Source organism: Camelus bactrianus, chromosome 2 (genome assembly GCF_048773025.1).
Source record: "Camelus bactrianus isolate YW-2024 breed Bactrian camel chromosome 2, ASM4877302v1, whole genome shotgun sequence".
NCBI lineage: Eukaryota > Metazoa > Chordata > Mammalia > Artiodactyla > Camelidae > Camelus > Camelus bactrianus.
In genome coordinates this window covers 66,286,650-66,312,346 of record NC_133540.1, presented here as the reverse complement: position 1 = coordinate 66,312,346, position 25,697 = coordinate 66,286,650, and the positions used below count along the sequence as shown (strand labels likewise).

Here is a 25,697-nt window from a genome sequence, read left to right as displayed (position 1 = left end):
GCATGTGCCTGTCTGTCTTCACTGCACACGGACCTGCCATGTCAGTGCAGCCAACATCACAGAAAGCAGAATTCCAAGGTAGAAAGAGATTTGTCATGTCTTATTTTTACACTACCTTTTTTTGGCCGATAAGACTGCTACAGTAATTGCAAAAACAATAGTTCCTACCTTCTAAGAACTAAAATGGGGACTGACTCCCATTTTTGAGGCTTCCCTTCTCCAAGCACTTGTCACTCAGAGTTTTGAAGGCTTTCCTATGCATCACATCAGCTATGGAAATTTTCAAAATGGGTGTCCTTAAGTTTGAATGCAGATTAAAAATTTTTGGAGCTACGATTCAGGAAAATTTGCCTGGAAATGAACACTTCTCTGCATTCTAGATTTAAGTACATTTTTTCCTTTCCTAGGTGATAGGAGAAACACAGAGGGAACGTCTCAAGGTGCTAAGGAAGTGAGTGGTTAGAACAGTGTTGCGTATATAGTTTCATGGTGCATGTGGAAATACAGACACATCCACCTGAAGACTTACTAGGCCGGGATCCCCTCATTTGCACATTGTGTATTAGGAGGAAATAGCACAATACTTTATTGAGAATACAATATGGAAACAAAACAAAAACTGACTATTGTGATACTTTAATAGACTCCCTATAGGTTAGATATGTAGGCACAGAGGCATCTAAGGGAACAACACTGATGTATATTGTTACGTAAATTATAGTTCAAACTGAAGCTCCTCCCTCTTTTTTTTTTTTAAATGGAGAGTATTATATTAATACACACCTCTCTCCTGAATGATGTAATTCTTTCCTGACTTTGTTCTGTGTGCAATGCATGAGATATTAATCTTTTTGGCCATAAAATCAGACAGAAGTTTAAGGTTACCATCTTTGCCCCTGAAAGCTAAAATAAACAAAAACAAAGCAAAACGTGTGCCAAAAGATAGGAGTTTGTGTTGGGTCACATTTTTACATTACCAGGAAGACTAGTTACTAATGAAGTGATTAAGAAGATGTTTTTAATTTTATAAATATTTACTTATATTCAAAAAATAATTCAAATTACATTTCTACCTTTGTTTTCCAGGTTCCCAGACAAATGGCTTTCAGATGATGCTAGGCGTTAAAACCTCCGGAGGCTGGGGAATCCTGCTTAAAATGCAGACTCCCAGGCTCTGTTCCCAGAATTTTTTTTTTAATGGACATACTGGGGATTAAACTCAGAACCTCATGCATGCTGAGCACACACTCTACCACTGAGCTATGCCCACATCTGCCCAAACCCCCCAGAATTTCAGACTCAGTAAGTTTGAGGGGTGGAGCGCTCAGGAAATGACCTTTTAAGAAACTTCTTATTGAGGCATCATATTCAAACAGGAGAGTGCCCACATCAGTGGTGTGTAGCTCAGTGATTTTCACAAACTGAACCCACACGTGGAACCAGCACCCAGTTCAGGACACAGAATCTTCCCTGTCCTCAGAGCCTTCCTCCCTCTGTCCCTCCCCTCACCCTCCCTGTGCAGCCATGATCATTGTGCTCCCCCTGACGCCGTAGACTGGTTTTGTCTGTTGCTGTATTTCATGAGAATGGGGGACTGTACAATTTACACTCTTTGTGATTCAGACTTCCCTCACTCACGTTGTGTCCGGGAGCTTCATCCTCATCGTTCTGTGCAGTCACAGGTCAGTCCTTCTCACTGCTCTGTGGTATTCCGCTGTGTGACTACTCCAACTAATGCATTCGTTCTGCTTCTGCTGGGAATTCGGGCAGTTTCCAGTTCTGGCTATTACACTCGTCCTGCTGTAAACACTGCTGCTGGAACAACCAGTGAAAGCTTAGCCCTATAATCAAGGTTCATAAAAGAGAGTCTGGGGACTTACAAGAATTTTGTCTCAAAGCTAAAAAGGAAGAGGAGTAAAGTGAGGCTTATTTTTTTAAAAATAAGAGCTAAGGGCAAATAACAAAGCTTTTAGTGTTTTAATGCTATGTCTTCAACAAAAATAGAGGAAAAAAGCAGTTAAAGAGAGCAGAATTACACAACCCTTATTTTTCTTACATCTTTTCAGTAAGGAAAACTCCAGTAAGTCAACAATGGGTAGACTGCACATGGTTAAGACAGAGCTGAATCCTAATTTTAGACCAAAAGATGGTAAGTTAGCAAGTGGTAGGTTTGAGTGCTAGCAAATACATTCTGGGATCCTGAAAACTTATGCTGGTGATTCTTACTGCCTGAGTGGAGTCCAGACCCCTGGGCCTGGCAGAAGCTCAGGGTCCACTAGTCACTGGATTCAGAATTTGCTAAATCTTGGCTTAACACCTTTGCTGTTACCTCACAGCTTCCATGGGTGAGGACTGTGGGTGTGGTTTAACTCGAGCTAGGTCCCCGGATCAGGGTCTCATAAGGCAGCAATCCAGGTGCCAGCTGGGGCCGGGCTATCATCTGTGGCTTGGGGTCCTCTTTCAAGCTCTCAGGGTTGTTGGCAGCTTCATGAATGCCTGCGTCTTTAAGGGCAGCAGGGGAGCTTGTCTGTTCTTAGGGAAGGCCTCAATCTCTTTTAAAGGGCTTGCCTGATTAGGCTAGGCCCACCCCAAACGATTTGATGAACAGAGTTTGATGAACTCAAAGTAATTCTAATCTGAGATTTTAATTATATCTGCAAAAATCTCTTCATCTGTGCCATAGCATGTAATCACAGGAGTGACAACCACCATAATCACGGGTGCTCCCACAATCAAGGGAAGGAGAGAATACAGGGTGTGTACAAGGGGGAGGGAGACTAGGGGGCCAGTTAAGAATTCTTCCTACTACATTTACATCAGTACTTTTGTCGCACTTTGGAGATCACGAAGTACTGTCTTCTGTGGTCGCTGGATATCTGTCGCAAATTCAGGACTGAATCGTGTGCTCCTAAAATTGACAGAACAGAGTGTAGCATGGGTAAGACAGATGAAATTAAGTTTTATTTTTTGCATTGTTTTAAATTAGCACTTTGCCTTTCATAAATTATTTACATTACCTTCTTATATGCTAATCAGACACCAGTAGCATTTTTACAGTAAATGTGAAATGAGGATACAGATGGAACAGGCCTGATCTGTCCGCAGCTCTGACATGGCCACGCTGCTCGCACGTGGAGAGAGCGGGCCTCACAGCGTGTCCTGCCTGTGCACACCTGTGTGCGCCTGCAGGGCTGCCACAGCATAACGCCACAGGCTGGGGGGCTTGAATGACAGACATTAATTTTTTCACAGTTCTGCGGCTGGAAGTCTAAGATCAGTTGCTGGCAGGGCTGGTTTCTGGTACAGCCTCTCTTCCTGACTAGGATCTGGACGCCTCTGTGTCCCCATACGACCTTCCTTCTGTGTGTGCATAGAGACAAAGAGTGCTCTGGTGTCTCTTCCTCTTCTTATAAGGACACCAGTCCTAGCAGTTTAGGCCCCACTCTTACGACCTCATCTAACCTTAACTACCTGCTCCGAGGTCTTATCTCCAAATATAGTCGTGGGGGGGGGTGTTAGTGCTTCAGCATACGAATTTTGGGAGACGCCATTCTGTCCGTAACAAGACTCAAAACGTCTAAGGACAGTGAACAACCTGTACAGTTTCCTGCTTATGATTAGCAGTGTTTTAAAAATTACTAATCACCACGCACAGATTCATGTGTTTATGCCAAGAAATCTCTCCATATCTTTTCTTGTTTGCTGAAAATAATAGAATGTCTTGGATTGGGAGTCTGTTTGTTACCAGGGCAACAAGGTATGTGTGCTGCCCTGAGCTGTGCCGCAGAGCCATCTCTATCCCTTGGTTCTGACGGAATTACTGCAAACTGTGCCCAGACCAACCAGCTGTATCATTTTCCCTAGTAATGAGACAAGAAAGGTCCCCACAAGTCCTCATAAAAGTAAAATAACAGAACCACAGTATATAGCAAGGGGCATAGCTCCCTCTGACAGACTCCTGGTCCCTCCAAGGAGAGGTACAACCCACAGAGTGTAGAGACCTCTCCATAGGAGTCAGGTATGAATGTCAGGATCCATGGTAGAGACGTCTGCTTATAACCTAATAAATGTTTTCTGAGACCCTATTTTAGAAAGGGGTGGAAATGTGCTCTGTGAAGAAGCTACATTTTCTGTGCAGCTACAAGTGATCAGTGCATCCAGATTATTGCCTGGGACTCATGGAAAGACCTGGTAGACACAGGAAGCATGTGGCTAGCATGTGTCCTTGTTTGCTCTTACCCTCTTTCCTCTTGTTTTCTGCCTGGACTATTGATTTGATGCCAGTAGCCATTTGGGTGACTGGAACTTCAGGAACCATCTTGGGTAAGAGTTAACCTCCAGAAGAGAAGCCACATATCAAGGAAGATGGACCTAAAATGTGGAACAAGCCTGAGTCCATGACACCACGGACCTTCTATACCAACCCTGGACTGCTGAACCCTTTCATGTGAGGGAGAAATAATCTTTCTATTGGCTGTAGAAAGCCAACTCCTAACTGATACAAAGTATAGGATGAAAATCCCAAAATGCAAAAATTACATTAGAAAATCCTTTAAATCTCCTATAAAATTCATAAGTCTTGAATGATTTATAGGCATGGGGAGATGGTGAGCCTTTAATTCTTGAGGCCAGTCAAGAAAATAGATTAGATTCTAACCTTGCATTGTTTTAAATTAGTATTTGTCTTTCAGAAATTAGCTACATTGCTTTCAGAGACTGTAATTCAGAAATTAAGTCATGTGTGGTCTGAAAAGAAAATTATTGGGAAGCACTAGCATATATAATCCTGATGGTTGACAGCAACATATATGTACACGCACATGTGTGTATGTGCACATGTGCAATTCCTATGTATGAGCGTCCATTTTCACATTTCACACAAAATTTTATTACTTTAACTGTATTACTTAATGCTTCTTTATGACTTCTAATTAAAATTTCAATTTTTTTCAAGGTTGTTGAACGAATCATCAGTGTGGACATCCTGACTTGATTACATCTACATGGTGTGTGTTTTTTGAACAAAATTTTGCAGAGACTTATCAATATGATTGAAATTCCTCTTTTTATCTCTCTCTTCTTTTTCTTTTATATTTGATTCAGCTCTAGTTTACATTCCAAACTGAGAAAAGTCACGGCGGCCACGTGGTTTTGTCAAGCTGTGGGTAAGTGAAGCTCTGAGAAGAATGGTAGGTGGAGAGGTTCTGGAACGCAGATTTCCCTAAGGAATGTTACCACGTTGCTAGGCTGTGTAGTGTATCTTAACAACCAGGGAGCCACATAGGCTCCTTGGAGCCAGAGTAGGAGAAACTGGAGGGAGACAGTTACATTCTTTTGGAAGCATTAAACAGTAGACTGTCTCTGCCAATTAAAAATTCCCAGCTCCAGTGCAAAGATTTAAGGAGATCAATGACAGACCCCTTATAAGGCTTGTAGGGTATCAACAGCCTTGAGTTCCTGTCAACCAGATCACCTTTTAAAACTGTCCTCAGGTATAATTTTAAATTCATCATTAAAGTAATTTTCTAAAATTTTAAATATGATTAGTTAATGGACCTCAATCAAGTTCATGTAAAAGCCAATTAATTGGTTTTGAGGAAATGGGCATTATCTTTTAAAGTAAACCACCTATCTTTGAGGAGATCATATAAATAAAATATGCTGAGTTTGTGGGATAAAGACATTTAGTCTGTGGAAATATTTACCTTCATTTAATAAATACTTATAGAGCATAAACTGTGACAGGTACTGGGAGTACACAGGTGGAAAACTGGACCAGATCACTGCCTGCTTGATTATTATGTCCTGTTGAGAGAAGCAGAAAATAAATACAGAAATGTAAAAAAAAAAAATGTCGAAGAGTGACACACATTATGTGTTATGAAGACATGAAGACAGCTTAAGGGGGTTTGAGGGACAGTGAATGAGGCTGGGAGTGATGGTGGAAGCTACCTTGGAGAGGGGTAAGGGAGTCTTTTGGAGAAAGTCTTGTTTGGACAGAGCAATGAATGAAGTGAGGGAGGGAGCCACTGGCAGACCTGAGTGGTACGTACCCTAGGCTAGGGGCTCTGCAAATGCAGAGCGGTCCAGCAGTCCTCACCTAAATAATGGTCTTTACATCCCTAGGAATTCATAGTAACTGTCAGCGGCTCATTGGTCACACACTGTGTTCTCCTTCTGTAAGCAGACGTTTGGCACATGTGCTGTTTTGGACTAAGAATATTAATATTTAATACAGATTTCCATGGTATTTTCTAAGTAACAGTGGCCAGGACTAGATCGATTAATAATGTTTTTAAAACCGCTGATTTTGAGGATTTTTTGTCACGTGGTCTAAATAAAGTTCAACAATTTACTAATAAATCAATAGATGCAAGAGGATTTAGAAAAGGAAATGCTGTTCTCAGAAGTACTTACACAATTCTCTGAAAGGTGAATGATAATTTTAATTGGCTTTTCCCACAGAGTTAACTCTACACAGGTTTTTCTCTTTCTCCTCAGGGTGAAAGCACGGTGTTAGCATCACAATTAAAGTAGAATTATAAACAGAACGTGGCTACTTTCATTCAGCAAATCTTTTGCGTGTATCCTCTAAGTCAGGTCTCAGTCTAGGTTTTGCAAGAAACAGGCAGTGAGGCAAGACCCAGGATATTTACTAATAATAACTACAATGTTCATATTTGCCAACTGTTTTGTTTTTTAAAAAGAATTAATACAAAGATTTGTAAGTTCTCTAACACTATCGCTGGCATTTTGTTGTAATGCCACATGCTTACCTGATTGGAAAGATGGGAGTTAGAACCCGCTTATACAGCTGTTACCGACACACTGTAGTTACGGTGATTGAAACCTTTTTTTGGTACTTTGCTTCCCCACAATTTTGGGATTCAGTCTTTTAAGATCTGAACATGTGCTGGGAATGCGTCTTCCATGTGAACATTGTCTGTTATGTGCATCATGATGGGGAAAACAGGCTGTGAACTGCTGCTCCCTATTCTTTAGCAAATACCTATTAAGCTAAAATACTGGAAACAAGTGTGTATTTTGTGTTTTCCTTATGCTGTTTTAAATTTTTGTTTGTTTTTAAAATAGGCCTACTGTTTATCACAAGACCATATTCAGTCCCCAGTAAATAATCCATTGGCAAATTTGTAGAAGTAACTATAACTGATTTAGTCTACAAAATCCATCATCTACATTTGACAAGTTTTGCATTGATGGATCTCCCCAATACTGGCTTAGGAAAATTTTTAGTCACTTCATTACAAAATCAATGAGATTTCTGGTTCTCTAACAAAGATAATATTTATTTATCAATAAGTAAGTTATATGTTTCCTGGGTCTCCACTTCTATTAATTCCTTATTTTAATAATATGTTCTTCTCATATTTCTCCTGTCTTTTGTAGAAAAAAATCCACCTTTTTGCATGAGAATGAATGATTCTTTCATTTCTTCTGAGTTTCTGTCTTAAAAAGTTACAGTCCAAAATCAATGCTTGTTATAAAGAGAAATCTTAATAGAGAAATATTATTCCAAATCAATGCATAAACTTTGGAAAGCTATCCATTAATATCATCAGGCAATGAATTATTAGTCAATTAAAGCGTGTCAAAGTCAAAATAGGCAAGAGGGGGAATTTTTTAAATGAGTAGATTATTTTTTAGAGTGGTTTTTGAGCTTACAGAAAAATTGATCAGAAAGTACAGGGAGTTCCATATCCCCTCTGCCCAGTTTCACCTATTATTAACATTTTGCATTAGTGTGATACACTTGTTACAATTGATAAACCAATATTGTACATTATTATTAACTAAAGACCATAGTTTACATTAGAGTTCCCTCTGCATTATACAGTTCGATGGGTTTTGATGAAATGCATAATGCCATGAATCTATTATGACAGTATACACCAGTATAGCATGGGTTAGCTTCACTCTCATTCCTCCCTAACTTCCCCTCTGGAACCCTTGGCAACCGCTGATCTTTTTTTTTTTTTACTATCTCCATAGTTTGGCTTTTTTCTAGAACGTCATATATTTGGAATTAGACAGTATGTAGCCTTTTCAAATGAAAGAGTGACCCCTCTCACTTAGTAACTTGCATTTAAGTTTCCTCCATGTCTTTTCATGGTTTGAAAGCCCATTTCTTTTTGGCACTGCGTAGTATTCCATTATATGGATGCACTACAGTTTATTTATCCATTCCTATTAAAGGACACTTTGGTTGCTTCCAATTTTTGGTAATTATGAATGAACATTCATTTGTAGGTTTCTGTGTGGACGTAAGCTTTCAGCTCTTTTGGGTGGGCACCTGGAGTGTTACTGCTGGATCATACGGTAAGAATATATTTAGCTCTGTAAGAAACTGCCAAACTGTCTTCCACAATGGCTGTACCATTTTGCATTCCCACCAGCAAGGAATGAGAGGTCCTGTTGCTCCGTATTCTTGCCAGCGTGTGGTGTTGTCAATGTTCTGTATTTTAGCCTTTCTAATAGGTGTGTAGCAGTATTGCATTATTTCAATATACAATTCCCTAATGACAAATGATGTTGAGTATCTTTTCATGTGCACACTTATTTGTCATCTGATAATCATCTTTGATGAGGCATTCAGATCTTTTGCCCAGTTTTTAATTGGGCTGTTTGTTTTCTTACTGTTGAGTTTTAATTTGTTCTTTGTATATTTTGGATACAAGTGTTTTATCAGATATGTGTTTTGCAAATATTTTCTCCCAGTTGGTAGCCTGTCTCTTCACTTTTTTAACAGTGTCTTTAACAGAGCAAAACATAGTTTTGCTTTTCTGCAGGTTAGAGATAATTTTATTTTTCTGTCATTAGATCACTTGCTGGAACAATTCAAAGCACAACTTTGTCCTGAGTCATTCATTTACTTCATTTCTGAAAATTTAAGTTTAGATCAGATTCTTAATAGTACATAAAGTATATTTTAGATCTGATAGAATTGTTAATGAAAGATGTGGATAAAATATTTATATATTGGCTTTATTCTTTTAGCATCGGAACTTCCAATAGAAACATAAAAGCCATAACATCAGATTATTAAATTTTCTGTAATCCAAGAGTAAGCATTATAGCCCCTTTTAAAATACAAGGGCAAGATGAGCTTCCGACTTCCCTGAGGCACTGCGATTTTCACAGGGGGAAGAAGAATTCTCTGCATTGTTTGCTTTTCGACTTTTTATACCAGAATTTAAAGTATTTTCAAGTTCCCTAAAAAAATAAGGGAATTTGAAAATACCCTTCAAATTAACCTAAGAGAATTGGTGTGGAGAAGACCACACAGTAGAATAGCTGAGTATCCCAGCTAGCATCTAAGTCAATTCCATCAGGTTTCATTCAGACGAGCAAATAAAAATCTAGGAAAATAAAACAATCCATCTGTGGTCACTTTGCTCATTAATGGCAAAGCTAGGGCCATAAATTCCATTTTAAAATTCCAGTTCAGTGTCCTTTCCACCTCCTAAATTGTCTACTGTACCCTTTTGCCCCAGCAAAGATAAAAAATGAATTTACTGACTTGAACTTACAAAAGGCCCTACTCAGAAAGTAGAATGAGTAAGTCTAAGGTTTGAGTTACACAAAGCTGGAACTAACTCCTCACATACTTTTTTATTGTTAGATAATAGTATTTTCTGAATTTAAAATATTTGAATGTATTTTATTCAGCCTAGAATAATTTTAGAATTTACAAAAATCAGATGTTTTGTGGCAACCTAATTTATAGCTGGTAATTTATATGCCATATACTCAATGTATACCAAGAAAAACTTGAACATAGATTCTCTTAAAAAATAGTCAATGAACTAAAAATATTGGCCTCAAGAAAATCTTGAGATCGATTTCTAGAAATATGGATGTATTTTGACACTGCAAATTATTCTAACCAGAAAAACTCTTTGCTATAGAAATAAAATGTGTATTTCCCAATACTATGATACATAAGACTTCCGTGTAAGATAGAAAATATACAACAAGCTTCTTAAATTTCAAGACTAGTGTATCACCTTCAAGAAAATTAAACTCTTTCCTATGTTCCTAATCCATATATTTTCTTTTCCACATGATTGTGAATTCCCTAAGGGATGTAACTTTATCTTTTATCCTTTAGGCCTATGACACTGTAGGTGTCTAATAAATGATTGCTGAGTGATTGAGAGAAAATCATTAAATGTTACTGAATGTTATAAATAACAACATGCCAGAGGTTCTCCAGTTTATCATCTATAGATGTAATATCATTCTTTTGCTACTGGATTTTTCTTCTCCTTCAAGTTTTACCATCCTTTTAGAAGATACAAATTTAAGATGTTGGTTTTCTTAAAGTACAGTATGAAAGTCCTTATTTACAGTTAAATTAATGTAAAGCATGTTTGTAGGTGCTGCATTTTAAAGCTGTTACTTTAACTTCCTTTATCAAAATTGATAACCATGTTAATATTTTTATGTTGGTAAGCCAACAGTGACTTTAATGTAATTAAGTGTAGAATGTATTTTATGTTTCTCACAAATGCTTTGATTTTTCCAGGGAAAACTTTTTTCTTTCCCCCTCATGCCTATTTTGATTTCAATGTTCTCAAAACATTTGGTCTTAAAATAAGAGCCTCACACTGCTTTGACATGAGTGACAACTCCGTGCAAAGAAGGTGGAGAAATGTTAGATGTGTGAGAAAATGCCTAGAACCCCTTGTCAGAACGACTGTCCTTCTGTGACTTCAGGGTCTGAGCACGCCCGGAAGTGAGGTTAACAAGGGAGACTCCAAGGCCTTTTGTGGCAACAGTGGAGAGGGGGAACCAGCACTCCATGAACATGAGCCTGAAGTCCCCAGTGTCTGCTCCTCAGTTTGAGAGCAAAGGCAGCCATATTTCAGCGAGAAATGGAAGCTGTTTTCTAGTCAGGCACACCCCTCATCCCAGAAGGGTCTGCCACATCAAAGGTAAGGTGACTCAGGGTTCTAGGATGTCTCTCTCTCCTATATATTTGGGCTACCTGATGATTATGGTGGATAAACACAGGGTTATTATTCAAAATATTTAACCGCTGGTGAGGCCCAGGCATTGACTACGGGGACCAGCACTGGAGCTAGAGCAGAGGCCTGCAGACACCCTCTGTGCCAGCCTTAAGCCTTGGTTTACTTGAGTGATAGGAAGGGGACCTGGAGAGGTGCCAAAGGGGCCACTCAGGAAGCTCAGGGCAGCAGTTGACCAAGTGGAATGAAAGTTATTTCAATTTTTAACAAACTATACAGTCATGCTAGCATCTCCATGCTAAATACCAGCCCTGGAGAAGCACATATTTTATGCATTTTTTTTCTCTCTCTCAATCCTTTCTTTCTCGCCTCCCTTTCTCTCTCTCTCCCTTCCCTCCTTCCTGCTTTCATCTCTCCCTCCTTCTTTCCCTCTCTCTTACCTTGCTGTCTTTCACATTTTAAAATTTAGTTTCTGTCACACCATATAGTACTATATTTTTTCCTATCCCCATGACTTCTCCTTTACAGCATTTTTCCCCCAATGATTCTGCAGTAAATGTTCAAATCCCTTCACAGCGAAGTCCTTGGCCATTTTCCCCGTTACAAGCTTAGTTAATAAATACCCTTTAAAAGCTTTAAATGTCAACTACTCATTGAATATATCTGATTTCCTTTGAAATATTTCACATCCTTAACAAGCAAATTCTTGCCAAGCTGTAGATAACTACTGTAGATTAAATAAATCAAATTTATAAACAAAGAAACCACATCATTTAAAACACTTTCTTACTGTTTACCAACTTAGTAGCATTAGTAATAAAGCTACTTTCTCATCAAACTGAGGTTGCCTATCAGAGAATTAGCAAGGATGTGAGATTTTCATCTTCACCTGACCCTCGCCCACAAGGTGGGTCCTTTAGAATCACTAGAGTAACAGATATCTGATGCCCTGTAGAGGGAGCTGGTCTTTCTAGGGCCCAAGGCTCCCGCATATTCAAAGAAGTTAATGAAACTCTCGCCAAGATTGTCTCTAACCTCCTTCACTGCTGGATTGAATGTCCCATTTCCCTGGCTAACTTTAAATCATTTAATGTTGTCCCATTTGACTCTGAAACCACTTTAAAGCCATTTCATTTGACCCTTTGCATATTTTTATAGAGTTCTTTCCTAACTCTTGTATAGATGGAATATGAATTCTTTATTACTTATGTCCAATATGATATATTTACATGTATATGTTGTTAAATATATTTTTCCACTGGAAAAGGAAATATGTGGATGAGTAAGAAAAACAAAGCTGAAAACAAAAGTAGAAATGAAGGGGAAAAAAGCCCTCCCACCCACACAGACACACACAACGTGCGCACACACATAACACACATTTTTACTAATTAAAGGAAGTAGCAGAGAAAATAGGACTTTTCCATTGGTTTGTCTCTGGGTTGATATTTTATTTATTATATTTGGTAGGCAACTTTTCACTATGTGCATGGGCCAATCACTCACCCAGGTGCTTAACATAGAATGATAAGATGTGATGCTGTCTTCAATTTTTTTTCCTCATTTCTATTTGGTACCAGTTACTATCAGTAAAGTTCTAAGTATTAGACTAAATTAAAGATTTATATTTGGCTGTGTTATTCGTCTATTTAACAAAGAACCACAGAGCACCAACTTTGTGCCAGGGACTCTTCTAGACACTGGGAATAGAGCAGCAAACAAGAGACAGCTCCATGCTTTCGTGAAGCTGACATTCTAGCGCTGCTCAGCCCAGCAGTGTGCAAGCAGATGCTGTGGGCAGAGTACAAGAGCACAGGGGACAGAGCCTGATGGGATGCTTTGCAGGCAGGGTTGTCAGCAAAGACGTTTTTGATGTCATTTAAGCAGATGGATAAGAAGGGGGTGAACTGACAGTACTAGGAGGAGATTTGGAAGAATGAGCAAATATGCAAAACACTCCAGACGCTTCCTGTGCGACTTCTTGGGAGACAAAGCAGCCATCTATTACTACCTCTCATAATTCACTGATTAACAGAACAGGGCCCTGCACGTGCCCATTTCCTAAGCTGTCTGATTCGACGTGACACAATGTTGATACTGAAAAGAGGGCCTGTCTGTAATTCAGTATTTGAGCCAAAAGCAAACAGCTATTATAGGAGAGTGACTGAACCCAGAAAGCTCTGACGTGAGGAAGGGAGTTCCTTTATACCAAGTTTTCCTTCCTTCCTTCCCACGCAATCTCCCTTATCCTGCCTCCTATCCTTAGCTCCAACAGCTTTTTGCCTTCTGTCAGGACAAAAGAAGAGCCAGTATACGTCATTTAGGACTTGTTACACTGGGACATTCTGGGTGCTTTCAGAAGTCTAAATCCGGTATTCGTGATTTAGACTTTGTCGTAATCCCTCTTTGTCATCGTCAAGACGGGAAACGAAAGGTCTGTCTGGGAGAGAAGCACATCTACTCTGCTGGACTCCCAGACCAAGATCAAAGATGTGGGCTTGCTTCCCAAAGCTAACAAGATGGCAGGACATTGTAAGGAAGCGTATATTGCAAACATCATTTGCTACACTGACTTTCAAAGAATGTCCACCTAGCACTGGTTCATACAATTTGAAGCCTGATATCTTATGTACATTTCATAGTATCTGGTTGAGAAATTGCTGATCATTCAAACTAAACCTGCCAAAATCTAACCTGGTCGTTTGTTCTTTTGATCTTATTCACCTAGGTTTGAATAACATTCCGATCTGTACCGTGAATGATGATGAGGACTCATTCAGAACATTGTGGGGTGCCGGCCAGTTCAACCACTCAGAGAAGGACGAGATACCGTATGCCAAATGCAGTTACCCACCCAGCACTGCAGCCCTGGAGAGCCCCGTCAGAGGAGCCTCACCAGGCCCAAACAGGCTCAGAGCGCCCCCACGGCCTCATTCTGGTGAGTCCCTCTCCACTCACGAAATCTTTCCTGAGGCCTCCTGCAAACTATCAGGAGGGAAAAAAATCTGTATGATTGTTCATATAGCTGCAGTCATTTTTAAACAGTCATGAAATTTCCTCACTGTGAAATAGGTTATTCATTATAAAATTTTTTTACTCATCTAATCTCAATCCAGTAGTTCAATAATGTTAATAAATATTACTTAAAATTATCATTGTTATTGTTAATTGTGCCCAAGACAAATTTGTTATGGTTCTAGTCTCTAATCTCTACAAAGTAGCTAAGGGGTACCAAAAATGAGTATCAGCCAATAGTGGTGCAGAAACTACCACAGACACAAAGTAAGTCAGGGAAACGTAATAAGGATGGAATTGCATGTTTACCTCTTCCCCATGGGATGGTCACCTCCTTAAGGTCAGGGCCCAGTGTTACTGCTTTGTGTATTTTTGCAACTTTTGGTATCTCCTCGGGTCCCAGCCCAATGCTTGGTCTTTAGCAAACAATTCAATTCAATTAATTAATATTTATTAAATTAAATTAAAAGGGATTAACCAAATGTACAGCATGATGACTGCAGTTAATAACACTGTATTATATATTTGAAAGTTATGAGAGTAGATCTTAAAATTTCACATCACAAGAAAAAAAGGGCAACGATGTATGGTGATGAATGCGAAGTAAACTGTGATAACCATTTTGCAATATACATGTGATCACATACATATCATTATGTTGTACAACTTAAACTAGTAAGAAAAAAGCACAGTACGGCAAAATCTAAAAGACACAGTACAATAAAAGTAATTCTGATTGGTAGAAATTGTGTCTAGTTCTCTTTCTCCTGCCTTATATAATTATAAACTCTTACTAAGTTTCAGGGCACATGAAAATTATTTTGGTATAATGTGGTAAAGTATATATGTATTTCCCAAAAAATAACGATAAAAGGGATCATTCATAGAGTACTTACTACGTAATTCCATCCTAAAGCCTCCACACTTGTTCACTTCCTTCACCCTCTTCCCTCCTTTCCACTAGCCAGGAAGAACTAAAGCCCACCTGTTCACCTTCTTTCTGCTGTCCCTTCTTATACTGTAAAACGGGAAACTTTAAAAATTACATTTGCAAGGGTCCCTTGATGAGAATTAGATGGTGCCATCTAGTAAGATTTGTATCGCAGATGTGGACGCGGCTGAAGGCATCTTTTTGGTTGCTGTCTGCTACCAAGCATGACTGGAGACAGGGGTTTCCTACTGCAACATCCCAGGGTTCAGATTCTGGATTTACAGATGTCAAAAGGCAAGTCAGCAGATGTGGTGGCTTTCTGACTGCAGCAGTGGTCCAGGGGCTTTTTGTGACAGCAGTTGACATAGCCATGCCTCCTGAGTTGGGATAAAGGCTGTGCCCCTCGTGGTGGGCCAGGTGCACGGTGTTGTTCTTGAAGTGATTTGTGAAGGTCAAGACCAGAGTTCATTGCTCCAGTCCTTCCAATGATATTACAAACACCTAATTCCCTGCATTATTGACATTTTTGCTTAAAATAGCTAGAGTGGTTTCCGTTTGCCACAGATGAACACTGAGTAGACTCAGCATTCATAACTTTCTTCTCACTACTTGGAGAGAGCTAGCTTTCCAAATTAAAAAAAAAAAATCTTTCTTCAGCTAAAACTAATGAATTCAGTTACTACTGGGGATACATATAAAATCTTTTCATCTTTTAACAAATTGTTGTGTTGGCTTCAGTAAAAAAACAACAACACAGCATCGCTTACACAGACTATATCTTTAAATTAATGCAAAGGGAAGTTAAGCAAATATTCAGGTAGTTTAGGGTAATTCAGGGGATTTAGTAAGATGACTGTGTGAAATGGGTAGGATTGAAAGACAGATGAAATAAGTAAAATAAAGGATGTAATTTTAACTCAGCACATATCTCCTCTTAAACTTAAATATGCACTTTAAAAAATCAGTTTACCCAGATCAAGGAAGCTCTTATAGTGTTTCTTTAAATCACCTTCCTGGGCATAGAAATAGTTTTGTAATATAAATATGCTTTTATCATGTTATCATAGGACAATTCTACCTGCAAGTTTTCTAATATTTATAAATGTATCCCCGAGTTGACCTTAAATGAAATTCAGATAAACTCTCATCTATCTCAGCATATGATGTATATGTCATGTGAAAGTTTTTCTTCAGTTTGATATAAGTATGTTTTTCCCCACTCTCATTTCAGAGCCCTGTCGAAAAATCAAAGAGTGCTTCAGAACTTCCAGTGAGAATCCCTTAGGACTTCAGAAGGTAAAGAAACAACTATTTACAGCTACCTAGTTAGTTTTGACTTCTGTCATTTCCTCTCCTTTTCTTCACATTCCTTCCTGGAAAGGCACTTTTCACAATTATTTTTTACAGCTTTATTTAAGTATAACTTAATATGCTATAAAATGCATATATTTAAAGTGTACAGTTTGATGCGTTTTTGACAAATGTACATCCACACCTGGGAAGCCACCACTGAAATCAAGAGAATGAACATGCCTATTACTCCCTGAAGTTTTCTCATGACCCTGGTCCTCCCACACGCAAACATTTATCTGCTGTCACCAAAGATTAGCAAGCAATTTTTAGGATTTTATGTAAATGAAATTTATAGTGAACTCTCTTTTTTAAAACCTGGTTCCTTTAGCTCAGCATAATTATTTTAATATTCATCCATGTTGTTATGTGTATCATTCATTCCTTTTTTATTGCTGATAGTATTTAATTTTATTGGTATCCCAGAATTTATTTACATGTTCATCTATTGATAGACATTTAGCTTGTTTCCAATTTTGAACAAAGCTGATATAAACATCTGTGTACAAGTGTTTGTATGGGTAGATATTTTCTTTTCTCTTGGGTGAATATGCTGGAGTGGCATGACTGGGTCTTGTAATAGGTGTTTAAGTTGTTAAGAAACTGCCAAAGAATTTTCCAAAATGGCTGTACGATTTTACATTCCCACCTGCCGTGTATGAGAGTTTACTTTTCTGCATATCTTGCCAAACTTAAGTCTGGTCAGCATTTTAAATTTTAGCTAATCTAGTGGTTATGTATTGGTATCACACTGTGGTTTTAATTTGCATTTCCCCAATGACCAGTGACATCTTTTCATGTTCTTACTTGCCATCTATATATCTTGTTATGAAAAGTGTAAGTTCAAATATTAAAATTAGGTTGTTGGTCTTTTTATTATTAAGTTTAGAGGTTATTTATGTATTCTAGATATAATCCTTTTGTCATATACACATTTTGCAAATGTTTTCTTCCAGCTTGAGGCTTATTATTATTATTTTTTGTAATAGTGTCTTTAGAAGAACCAAAATTTATAATTTTGATGAAACCCAAATTAAAAAATTTTCTATTATAGTTTCAAATTCACATGCTGTTTCTCTCTATTGTGCCTTACTGCGATGGCTAACCTCTAGCACAATGGTGAATAAAAGTCATGACGGCAGACATCCTTGCCTTGTGCCTAATCATAGGGGGAATGCGTTCAGACTTTCACCATTATGATGTTATGTTATGTTATTCACAGATGCTCTTTATATGGCTGAGGAAGTTCCTTTCTACTCCTAGTGTTCTGAGAATTTTTATTTGAAATGGGGGTAGGATTTTGCCAAATGCTTTTTTGCATCTGTTTGAAGTGATCATATTATTTTTCCTTTTTAGTCTGTTAATATAGTGAATTGTATTGGTTAACTTCCAAAGGTTAAACTAACGTTGCAGTGCTGGGAAAAAACTCCACCTGGTCATATGTTTTCTTTTTCTACATTTAATTTAATTTCATAAAACATTGTTTAGCATTTTTGTGTCTATGTTCATAAGAAATATTTGTAGTTTATTTGCAATGTCTTTCCTGGTTTTGGTATCAGTAAAATACTTGCTTCATAAAATAAGTTGGAAACTTCATTTTAATATTCCGGGAAATTTTATGTAGAATTGGTATTGTTTCTTATTTAAAAGTTTAGTAGAATTCTTTAGTGAAGCCATCTGAATCTGGAGTTTTCTTTGAATCAAGGTTTTTAACTGCAAATTCAGTTTCTTATTTTCACAGATATAGGCTATAGGTTTTCTGTTTCTTCTTCAGTGAGTTTGGTAGTTTGTTTTTCAAAAAATTTGTCCATTCATCTGTCATTGAGTTTGCCGATATAAAGTCATTCATAAAATATCCTTTAAATGATTATATGACCTGTAGAGATGTTCTGTCTCTCATTCCTGACATTGGTAACTTATGTCTGTTTTTTTCCCTGATGTGTCTAGCTAGAGGTTTATTAGTTTCATTGATTCGTAAAGAATCAGCTTTTCATTTCATCGATGATCTTTATTGTTTTGATTTTCTGTGTCCATTTCATTGACTTTGGTTCATGTCTTTATATAAGATGAAAACTTAGGTCGTTGACCTGAGACATTTTTCCCTTCTCATATAAGCACATATTGTAAGTTTTGTATAAACACTGTTTTGGCTGCATCCCCCAAATTTTACTATGTTGAGTTTTCCTTTTCATTCTGTTCAAAATATTTCCTAATTTCATTTAAAGTTTCTTCTTTGACCACATGGGTTACTTAAAATTATGTTATATAATTTCCAAATATTTGGGGATTTTAATGCTATCTTTATGTGACTGATTTCCAATTTAATTCCATTGTGGTCAGAGAACATACTTTGTTTACTTTGAGACTTTCAAAATTTATTGTGACTTGTTATATGGCCCAGAATATGGCCGACCTTAATTAAATTTTCCATGTGTCTGTAAAAAGAATGTTCACTCTGCTGTTCTGGGGAGAATAATCTAAATATCAATCAGGTCAAGTTGGTTAATACTGTTATTCAAGTCTTCTATAGCCTTACTAATTTGCTGCCTACTTTTTCTATCAGTTATTGAGAGAAAGGGGTTGAAATCTGACTATAATTGTGGATTTCTATATTTCTCTTTTCATTTCTATCAGGTTTTAATCATATGTTTTGAAGCTCTTTTATTAGAATACCTATTTCTTTGTCCTCTTGATGAAATGACCCTATTATCATCATAAATTTACCATCTTCAACCCTGATAACATTCTTTGCTTTGAAATCTGTTTCATCAATAGAACTGTTCAGGTTTTCTATTTCTTTCTTATTTAAATTAAAGTATAGTTGATTTACAATATTATATTAGTTTCAGGGGTACAGCTTAATGATTCAGTATTTTTATAAATTAAACTCTATTGGAAGTTATTATGAAATAATGGCTATAATCCCTGTGCTGTACAATATATCCTTGTTGCTTACCTGTTTTATACATAGTAGTGGTTTCAGAGTCAAATGGGACAAGATTAAATGATTTAAAGTTAGCCAGGGAAATGTGAAATTCAATCCAGCAGTGAAGGAGGTTATGACAATCTTGGTGGGAGTTTCATTAACTTCTTTGAATATACAGGAGAATTAGGTAATGGAGCCTTGGGCCCAAGAAAGACCAGTTCCCTCTACAGGGCATCAGGTATCTGCTACTCTAGTGATTCTAAAGGCATTTTTATTACCTTTTTGAACTCATTGTCTGATAGACTATCTATCTCTGTGTCATTTTTTCAGGGGTTTTCTCTTGCTCTTTCAATGAGAGTAGGTCCTCTGCCTTTTCATTTTATTTAATTTTCTCTGTCTCTATAAATTTAGGTGAAACAGTTACCAACTGCAGTCTTGAAGGGGTGTCCATATGCAGGAACACCCCTATACAGACTGCTTATGCCCAGTGCCTTTGGTTGAAGAGCTAGATTTTTTTGTTGTTGAAGGGCTAGATTTGATGTGGATATAAGTCACGCCTTTCCTCAGAAGGTACTGGCAGCTGTCACCTTGGTAGGAGATGGGGATGTAGATGGAGGGACTAAGGTTAGAGCCAGGTGTGAGGTGGGGCTCCTCTCTGCTCAGTGGCCATCACCACCCTAATGGTGGTGGGGTCGGATCCCAAGCTGCTGGAGCAGCAGCTCTGAGGGTCAGGTCTGAGGTGGCTATTCCCTTTAAGTGTGCTTCCCCTTCTCCCAGCACTGGGACCCTTGCCTCAGAGGGAAACTGTGCTGAAGGAAGAGGGGGACTTGCAGGCTCATGATGGGGCATGGGCTGTGGCAGGTTGGCCACAGACAGAATCCAGACTGGCTCTGATGTGCCACCTGTGTGAGCAACAGCAGTTGTTGCCCTCACCCTGCTCAGATGCAGCCCAGGGTTCAAGTCCTCTTTGTCCGTTACAGCCGATCACTCCTCCCAGCCTCTACTGCCCTGACCCTGTGTGCAGCCGCAGTGCAGGGCAGGTGGGGCTGTGTGGGCTCTCAGTATGTATCAGGAGCAGGCTGTGATGGACTGGCTGCTATCAGAGTTCCAGGCTGCTTCTGAGTAGCACCTGCCTGAGTAGCACCAATAATGGCCACCCCACCCCACCCCACCCAGAAGCTACCCCAGATCTGAGTCACCTCTGCATTTCACAGTCAAGCTCTCTCCCCAGCTGTGGCAGCCCTCGCTCCAGTGGGGATCCGTGAAGGTGAAGTAAGCAGGGCTGAAACGTTCACTTGGCTCAGGCTGCGACGCACGCTGGGGTGGTGGCAGGAACCGGGCAGCCACTGGGGCAGTCTTTAATCCTTCCTCACTGAGCTGCCTCAGGGACAAGCCAGTACATGTGGGCTCCTCACGAGCAGAGTCCAGAGTCCAGGGCAGAGTCAAGGCTTCCTGTAGCCCTCCTGCTAGGCCCAGCGGTCCTCCACCCAGCCAAGGGGGCTCATCTTCCCTGTGCAGGACCTGAGGGCTGGGTGCTCAACAAGTGCGTTGAACCACTTACTCCTCAGGGCGAGTATCAACCTGTGGATTCTCCCTTTACTTCCGAGTCCCTCCCTGCGGCACAGGTCACTTCTCTTCCCTTCCTACCCTATTCTCTGTGGCTCTTTCTTTTTTTTTGGTGCGGGAGGGGGTAGGTAATTAGGTTTGTTTCATTTACTTATTTATTTATTTGGAGGCACTGAGGGTTGAATCCAGGACCTCGTGCATGCTAAGCACGCACTCTACCACTGAGCTACACCCTCCCCCATTAACCCCGTGGATCTCACAGCCTTGATTATACAGGAGTCTTTCTGCCAGTTTCCAGTTAGTTTTCAGTGAGGATTGTTCCACATGTAGATTGTATTTCTGATGTGTTTGTAGGGGGAGATGAGTTCCACAGCCTCCTGTTCTGTCAACCTGCCTGTTAGGTGTCTATTTCTTCCTGAAATGATTTTGGTAATATATTCTTTTTCTAAAAATTATTCATTTTGTTTAAATATTAAAACTTATGGATCATATTATACATAATATCCACAGAATCTGTAAGATGTACCCTTTTACGTATCAGTTTTGTTAGCTTGTGTCTGATCAGTTTCAATTTTATTAGTATATCAAATAACTAATTTTTGTGGGTTTTTTTTGATCCTCTGTGTTGTATGTTTCTATTTTGTTGATTTATTTATCTTTTTTCTCTTTCCATTCACACTTTGTATTTTATTGTTCTTTTTCTAACTTCTTTTATCTTTGTAACATATATATTTAAAGCTACAAAACCCCCTCTGAGGATTGCTTTAGCTGCTTTCATAATTTTTGCTATGTAACATTTTTATTAGGATTAAGTTAATCTTTTTTCTAATTCACATTATAATTTTTTGTTTGATTCATGACTTAATTCCTGGACATTATGTATGAAAAATCATTTATAGGAATCTGAAGCTCATGATAAATGGATTTTCTTCCAGATAATTGGTGCTTGTTTCTGTAGGAACCCAGAGGCCCTACCAACCTAGATCAACTTACCCAAGTTCAAACTTTGATCTCAGGCTATATTTCTTCAAGGATTTTGGACTTCTAGGTCACCTTCACCTTGAGGGATGTAGCCCTTTGTTGGCCTTTATTTGGGTCCTGAGCCTTGAGTCCTGTCTTTCAGAAACTTTAAGGCTGTAAAAAGGAAAGTTTTCGTTCTCTAGGGTAAGACAGTGATCTCAGGGCAAAACTGGCTACTAAACATCCTATAACCTCGTGTCTCATTTCCGCTTCACTTTTTGATCTATTAATTCCTATGTTACATATGGAATATACATGTAAATATACACACATATATGTATGCATGTAAGCAAATACGTGTGTATATACATACCATTTACACATATGTATGTGTGACTGTGTGTGTGTATATATATAATAGCTATTCCCCAAAACAAGAATTCTACATAATAAACCTTAACAGAGGAGTGCATCTATGTACAAGATAGCTTTATTTTCAACTTTTTGTTCTATCAGTTCTAATCACCACAGTCCCGGTTGTTGACACATTCAGCCATCAGCTTATGTATCTTAAAATATCACTTATGAAGATTAAAAAGCCTTTCTTGGAATAGACACAGATTTTTTTTTTTTTAATTGCAAAAAGTATATTTACCTCCCAGAACAAGAAAATGGCCTATTTCCTTTTGCAGCTAGTCAAGGGAAGTAATTTAGTTTACTGCTCCAATTCTCCAGCTCTCAGCTGGCATTGAGCAGAGTCAGGAAGCTGCAGTTCACACCATGTAGTCTCTTCACAGATAGCATGAAACTTCTCAGCTGACTTTTCCCAGCCATAAAACAGAAATCTCCCCAACTCAACAGAAAATCCCATGTATCATGAGTTGGTTGCTACCAGGAGCTGCAAGATAAAGAATGGTTTCACATTAAATATTAAAAAATTATTACCTGAATGTTTAACCAAGGGTTTAAAATGGTTTCATAAAAAGTAAATAATGTATCACTATTTGTTCTGTCTCTAAATGCAAATATTTGATATTTAGATTTTAATGGAGGATTAAAACTAACCTCTTTTTACTTTCATGTATGTCTCTCAATTAGCTATGCACTTTCTCATTCATTTTACATTCAATTTTCATAGAAAATATAAATGGATGCAAGTACATATTGATTGTATTATACCTTTGACCTTTGATTTAGGAAGAAATTAAGGTAAAAAACTCACCGTCACCACCAAAGGCATGCTCTTCTGCTGGCTCTTGTTCTTCGGAGGTGATAAGTGCCAAGACTGATGTCAAGGAGAGCACTGTCTGCATACCAAACTATCTGGATCAGGAAATCAAAGTAAGAGGCAGGTTTATTAAATCCGTAACTTGGGAACAGCATGCATACACAAAAAACCACATCACTAGTAAGAGTCTTAAAACTCTCTAATGGTTCCCACTGACAACTGAATTGATTTAAAACTACTTAGCCTGAAATCCAAGGTCTGCTTCTATTTTTCACTTGCAGATTCTCCCCGGAATCCTGTCACTCTTACAGAAACACAGTCTTTGGTTTAGACATAATGAAAAGCTCGGTGTTTGCCAAACAAACTCGGCCTTATGTCTTCTTATGCCTTCCTAATGCTTGAAAGGCCTTACCCCCAACTTCTTTCCATTATCTGTACATTTCCTTCACATGTTTTAAGGCAGAGATTCCACCAATTAACACTCGTCTCTCCTTAACTGTAGACAACTGTTTTCTCAAAATTTTTCTGCTTGGGGTTATAAACTTATATACTTGTCTGTCTTGGTTACTGCTTTATCTTTCGTGCCTAGATAAGTGCTAGACAATTAGTAATTATTAAATAAGTGTTTACTGAATGTTGAATAAATAAATAGAAAAGTGCTACCAAGATCAAAGTAGAACTTTAGAAAATCAGCTATCCACATAGACTCTTAACTATGTAACAGGCTGAGTGCAGTTTTAGTAAGGCTGTCTTGCTTCCTTGAGCACACCAATAGACCAGCATGATCCCATAGAACTGGCCATGTAGGCTTCTGTTAAGAAGCTTTCCTCTCAAAAGTATCTTCCACCTTACAGGTATTGACTAAACTAGCCATCAATTGATATAAAATCCACTAAAATGTAAACTCTTTGAAGGAAGGGATCTTATCTGTCTTGTTCACAACTAATTCCTCAGCATTCATCACTTTGCTTGAAAAATATTAACTGGCCTGCACAACATGGCATTTCATCAAATAGTTGTTAAATAAATGAAAGGAGAGGGAACAAAGTGAGAAAACAGGTCATATCAAGATTTTTTGGCTTGTATAAATGGGTCCTAAAAATAGTACTCATTTTGGTGGTACTTCATCCTCTCATGCCGCCTACAAAAAAAATCTAAAATACTTTCCAATTTCCTACTATCTAGGCTGGTAACTCTTTATGGGTTGTGAGATCAAGAAATGTTGGTGTAGGGGTAGGTGTGTAAGAAGGAGTTACTACTTTAAAGGAAAAGAAAAACAGAATTCTGCGTCTGTTAGCATTTTGTTTTAGCCTTCCTCCCAAAGATCTTCAATTTATAGGAATAATAGTCTCTTTACTATTGACACCAAGAGTCTGCCAAACACATTCATTTATTCTATAAATATTTAGTGTCAAATGACAAAATACTGGAGTTTGGGAATACAGTGGGTTCCTTCATTTACATAGCTTGTGAGAGGGACTGTACAAGCGTTGTAAGAACATACAGAAGTCGATTTGGAGCTAAGAGAGTCTCCAAGGAGCAAGGAATCTAAAAAAATGTTTAAGATATAATTAGAAAGTGAAGAAAAGTATGGAAGGGGTCATTCTCAGGCAAGAGACCTTCGTATCTAAAGGCTAAGAAAGAGGTGAGAGCACTGGTTATTCAAGGAACAAAAGCAATTAATATGGCTGAAGCAGAGGGTGCCGGGAGAAATCTGCCAAAGATGGGGCTGAAGACTTAAGCAGAGACCAGATAGTAAAGTACTTTATAAGCTGTATTGAGGTGTTCAGATTTCATCCCAAGGGCTGAATTACTTTATAAGTACAAGAACACATGGTCAGAGTTGTACTTTGGAAAAATCACTCTAGATACAATACACAGAGTTCATTTGGGAAGGGGAAACAAAATTGCAGGCAAGGTGTTCTGCTTCCAAAATGATAGATTAGGTTCAAGACTTAGCCTCCAACTGTAAACAACTATACAAATAGACAAAAGAGAAAAAAAAGTGAATTGCTCCTCTAGAAGATGTTGGAACTGAACAGACAAAATAAGAGAAAACGGCATCACCTAACCTAAATTATTGCAGTTGACCCTGGAACAACACGAGTTTGAACTGTGCAGGTCCACTTATACGTGCATTTTTCAATAGTAAATACTACGATACCACCTGATCCATGGCTGGTGAATCTATGGATGTGGAACTGTGAGTACGGAGGGACCAACCACCTATGCAGAGGGCTGACTATAAGTTATACTTGGATTTTTAACTTCTTAGAGGGTTGGCACCCCAACCCTGGCCTTCTCAAGGGTCAACTGTACTTGTATTGAAGATGTTTTTTCCCTAATTGAAATCTGGCTCCTGAGCTAAAACCCCAATTGACTTGAGCATTGTGTACAGTGACATTTGGGAAGATGAGATTGTGGAGAAAGTAAAGCAAACCTTATAAACCTTGGTTACTGTGTAACTCTAATATTCTCTGTTAGATTCTGGAAAAGCTCTGTAACATTTTACAGACTGATTCTCTGGCAGAAGTTCTACAGTGGCTGCTTCATGCAAGTTCCAAAGGTGAGATTAAGCATTTGTAAGCACTGAGCTGTTTTTTCTTTTCTTTTTTTGTCAGAAACTAGGAATGTACCAGTATCTGAAGCTTTTTATCTTGGATTTGCAAAGATAATGTTGCAATATTACTTCCCTAGTGTTTCAGTATCAGAGTCCTATGTATCCAGCTGCAT

General features: G+C 38.4%; 2 protein-coding genes across 15 annotated transcripts in view; one reads left to right on the top strand and one right to left on the bottom strand.

Annotated features, from left to right (window-relative positions):
* Window positions 1–25,697, top strand: part of C2H4orf17 (chromosome 2 C4orf17 homolog) — an 86,259-nt gene that overhangs the window by 56,205 nt on the left and 4,357 nt on the right. For 2 of the 5 annotated variants that reach the window (XM_074343379.1, XM_074343381.1), the window contains 9 exons: window positions 1,087–4,447; window positions 4,955–5,006; window positions 5,104–5,165; window positions 8,269–8,337; window positions 10,738–10,955; window positions 13,717–13,926; window positions 16,166–16,230; window positions 22,934–23,077; window positions 25,449–25,530. In XM_074343379.1, coding sequence (XP_074199480.1) covers window positions 10,823–10,955; window positions 13,717–13,926; window positions 16,166–16,230; window positions 22,934–23,077; window positions 25,449–25,530 — 634 coding nt within the window. In that variant the 5' untranslated portion in view covers window positions 1,087–4,447; window positions 4,955–5,006; window positions 5,104–5,165; window positions 8,269–8,337; window positions 10,738–10,822. Of the gene's footprint in view, window positions 1–17; window positions 4,448–4,486; window positions 5,007–5,103; window positions 5,166–8,268; window positions 8,338–10,737; window positions 10,956–13,716; window positions 13,927–16,165; window positions 16,231–22,933; window positions 23,078–25,448; window positions 25,531–25,697 lie in introns of those variants that run through there. The other 3 variants (XM_074343385.1, XM_045515718.2, XM_074343397.1) reach the window with 3 other exon arrangements.
* Window positions 22,211–25,697, bottom strand: part of TRMT10A (tRNA methyltransferase 10A) — a 49,255-nt gene continuing 45,768 nt past the window's right edge. For all 10 annotated transcript variants that reach the window (XM_074343441.1, XM_074343402.1, XM_074343419.1 and 7 more), the window contains 2 exons: window positions 22,959–23,059; window positions 22,211–22,634 (listed from right to left, as the gene is read on the bottom strand). The gene's annotated coding sequence lies outside the window, so the exon portion shown is untranslated. The remainder of the gene's footprint in view (window positions 22,635–22,958; window positions 23,060–25,697) is intronic.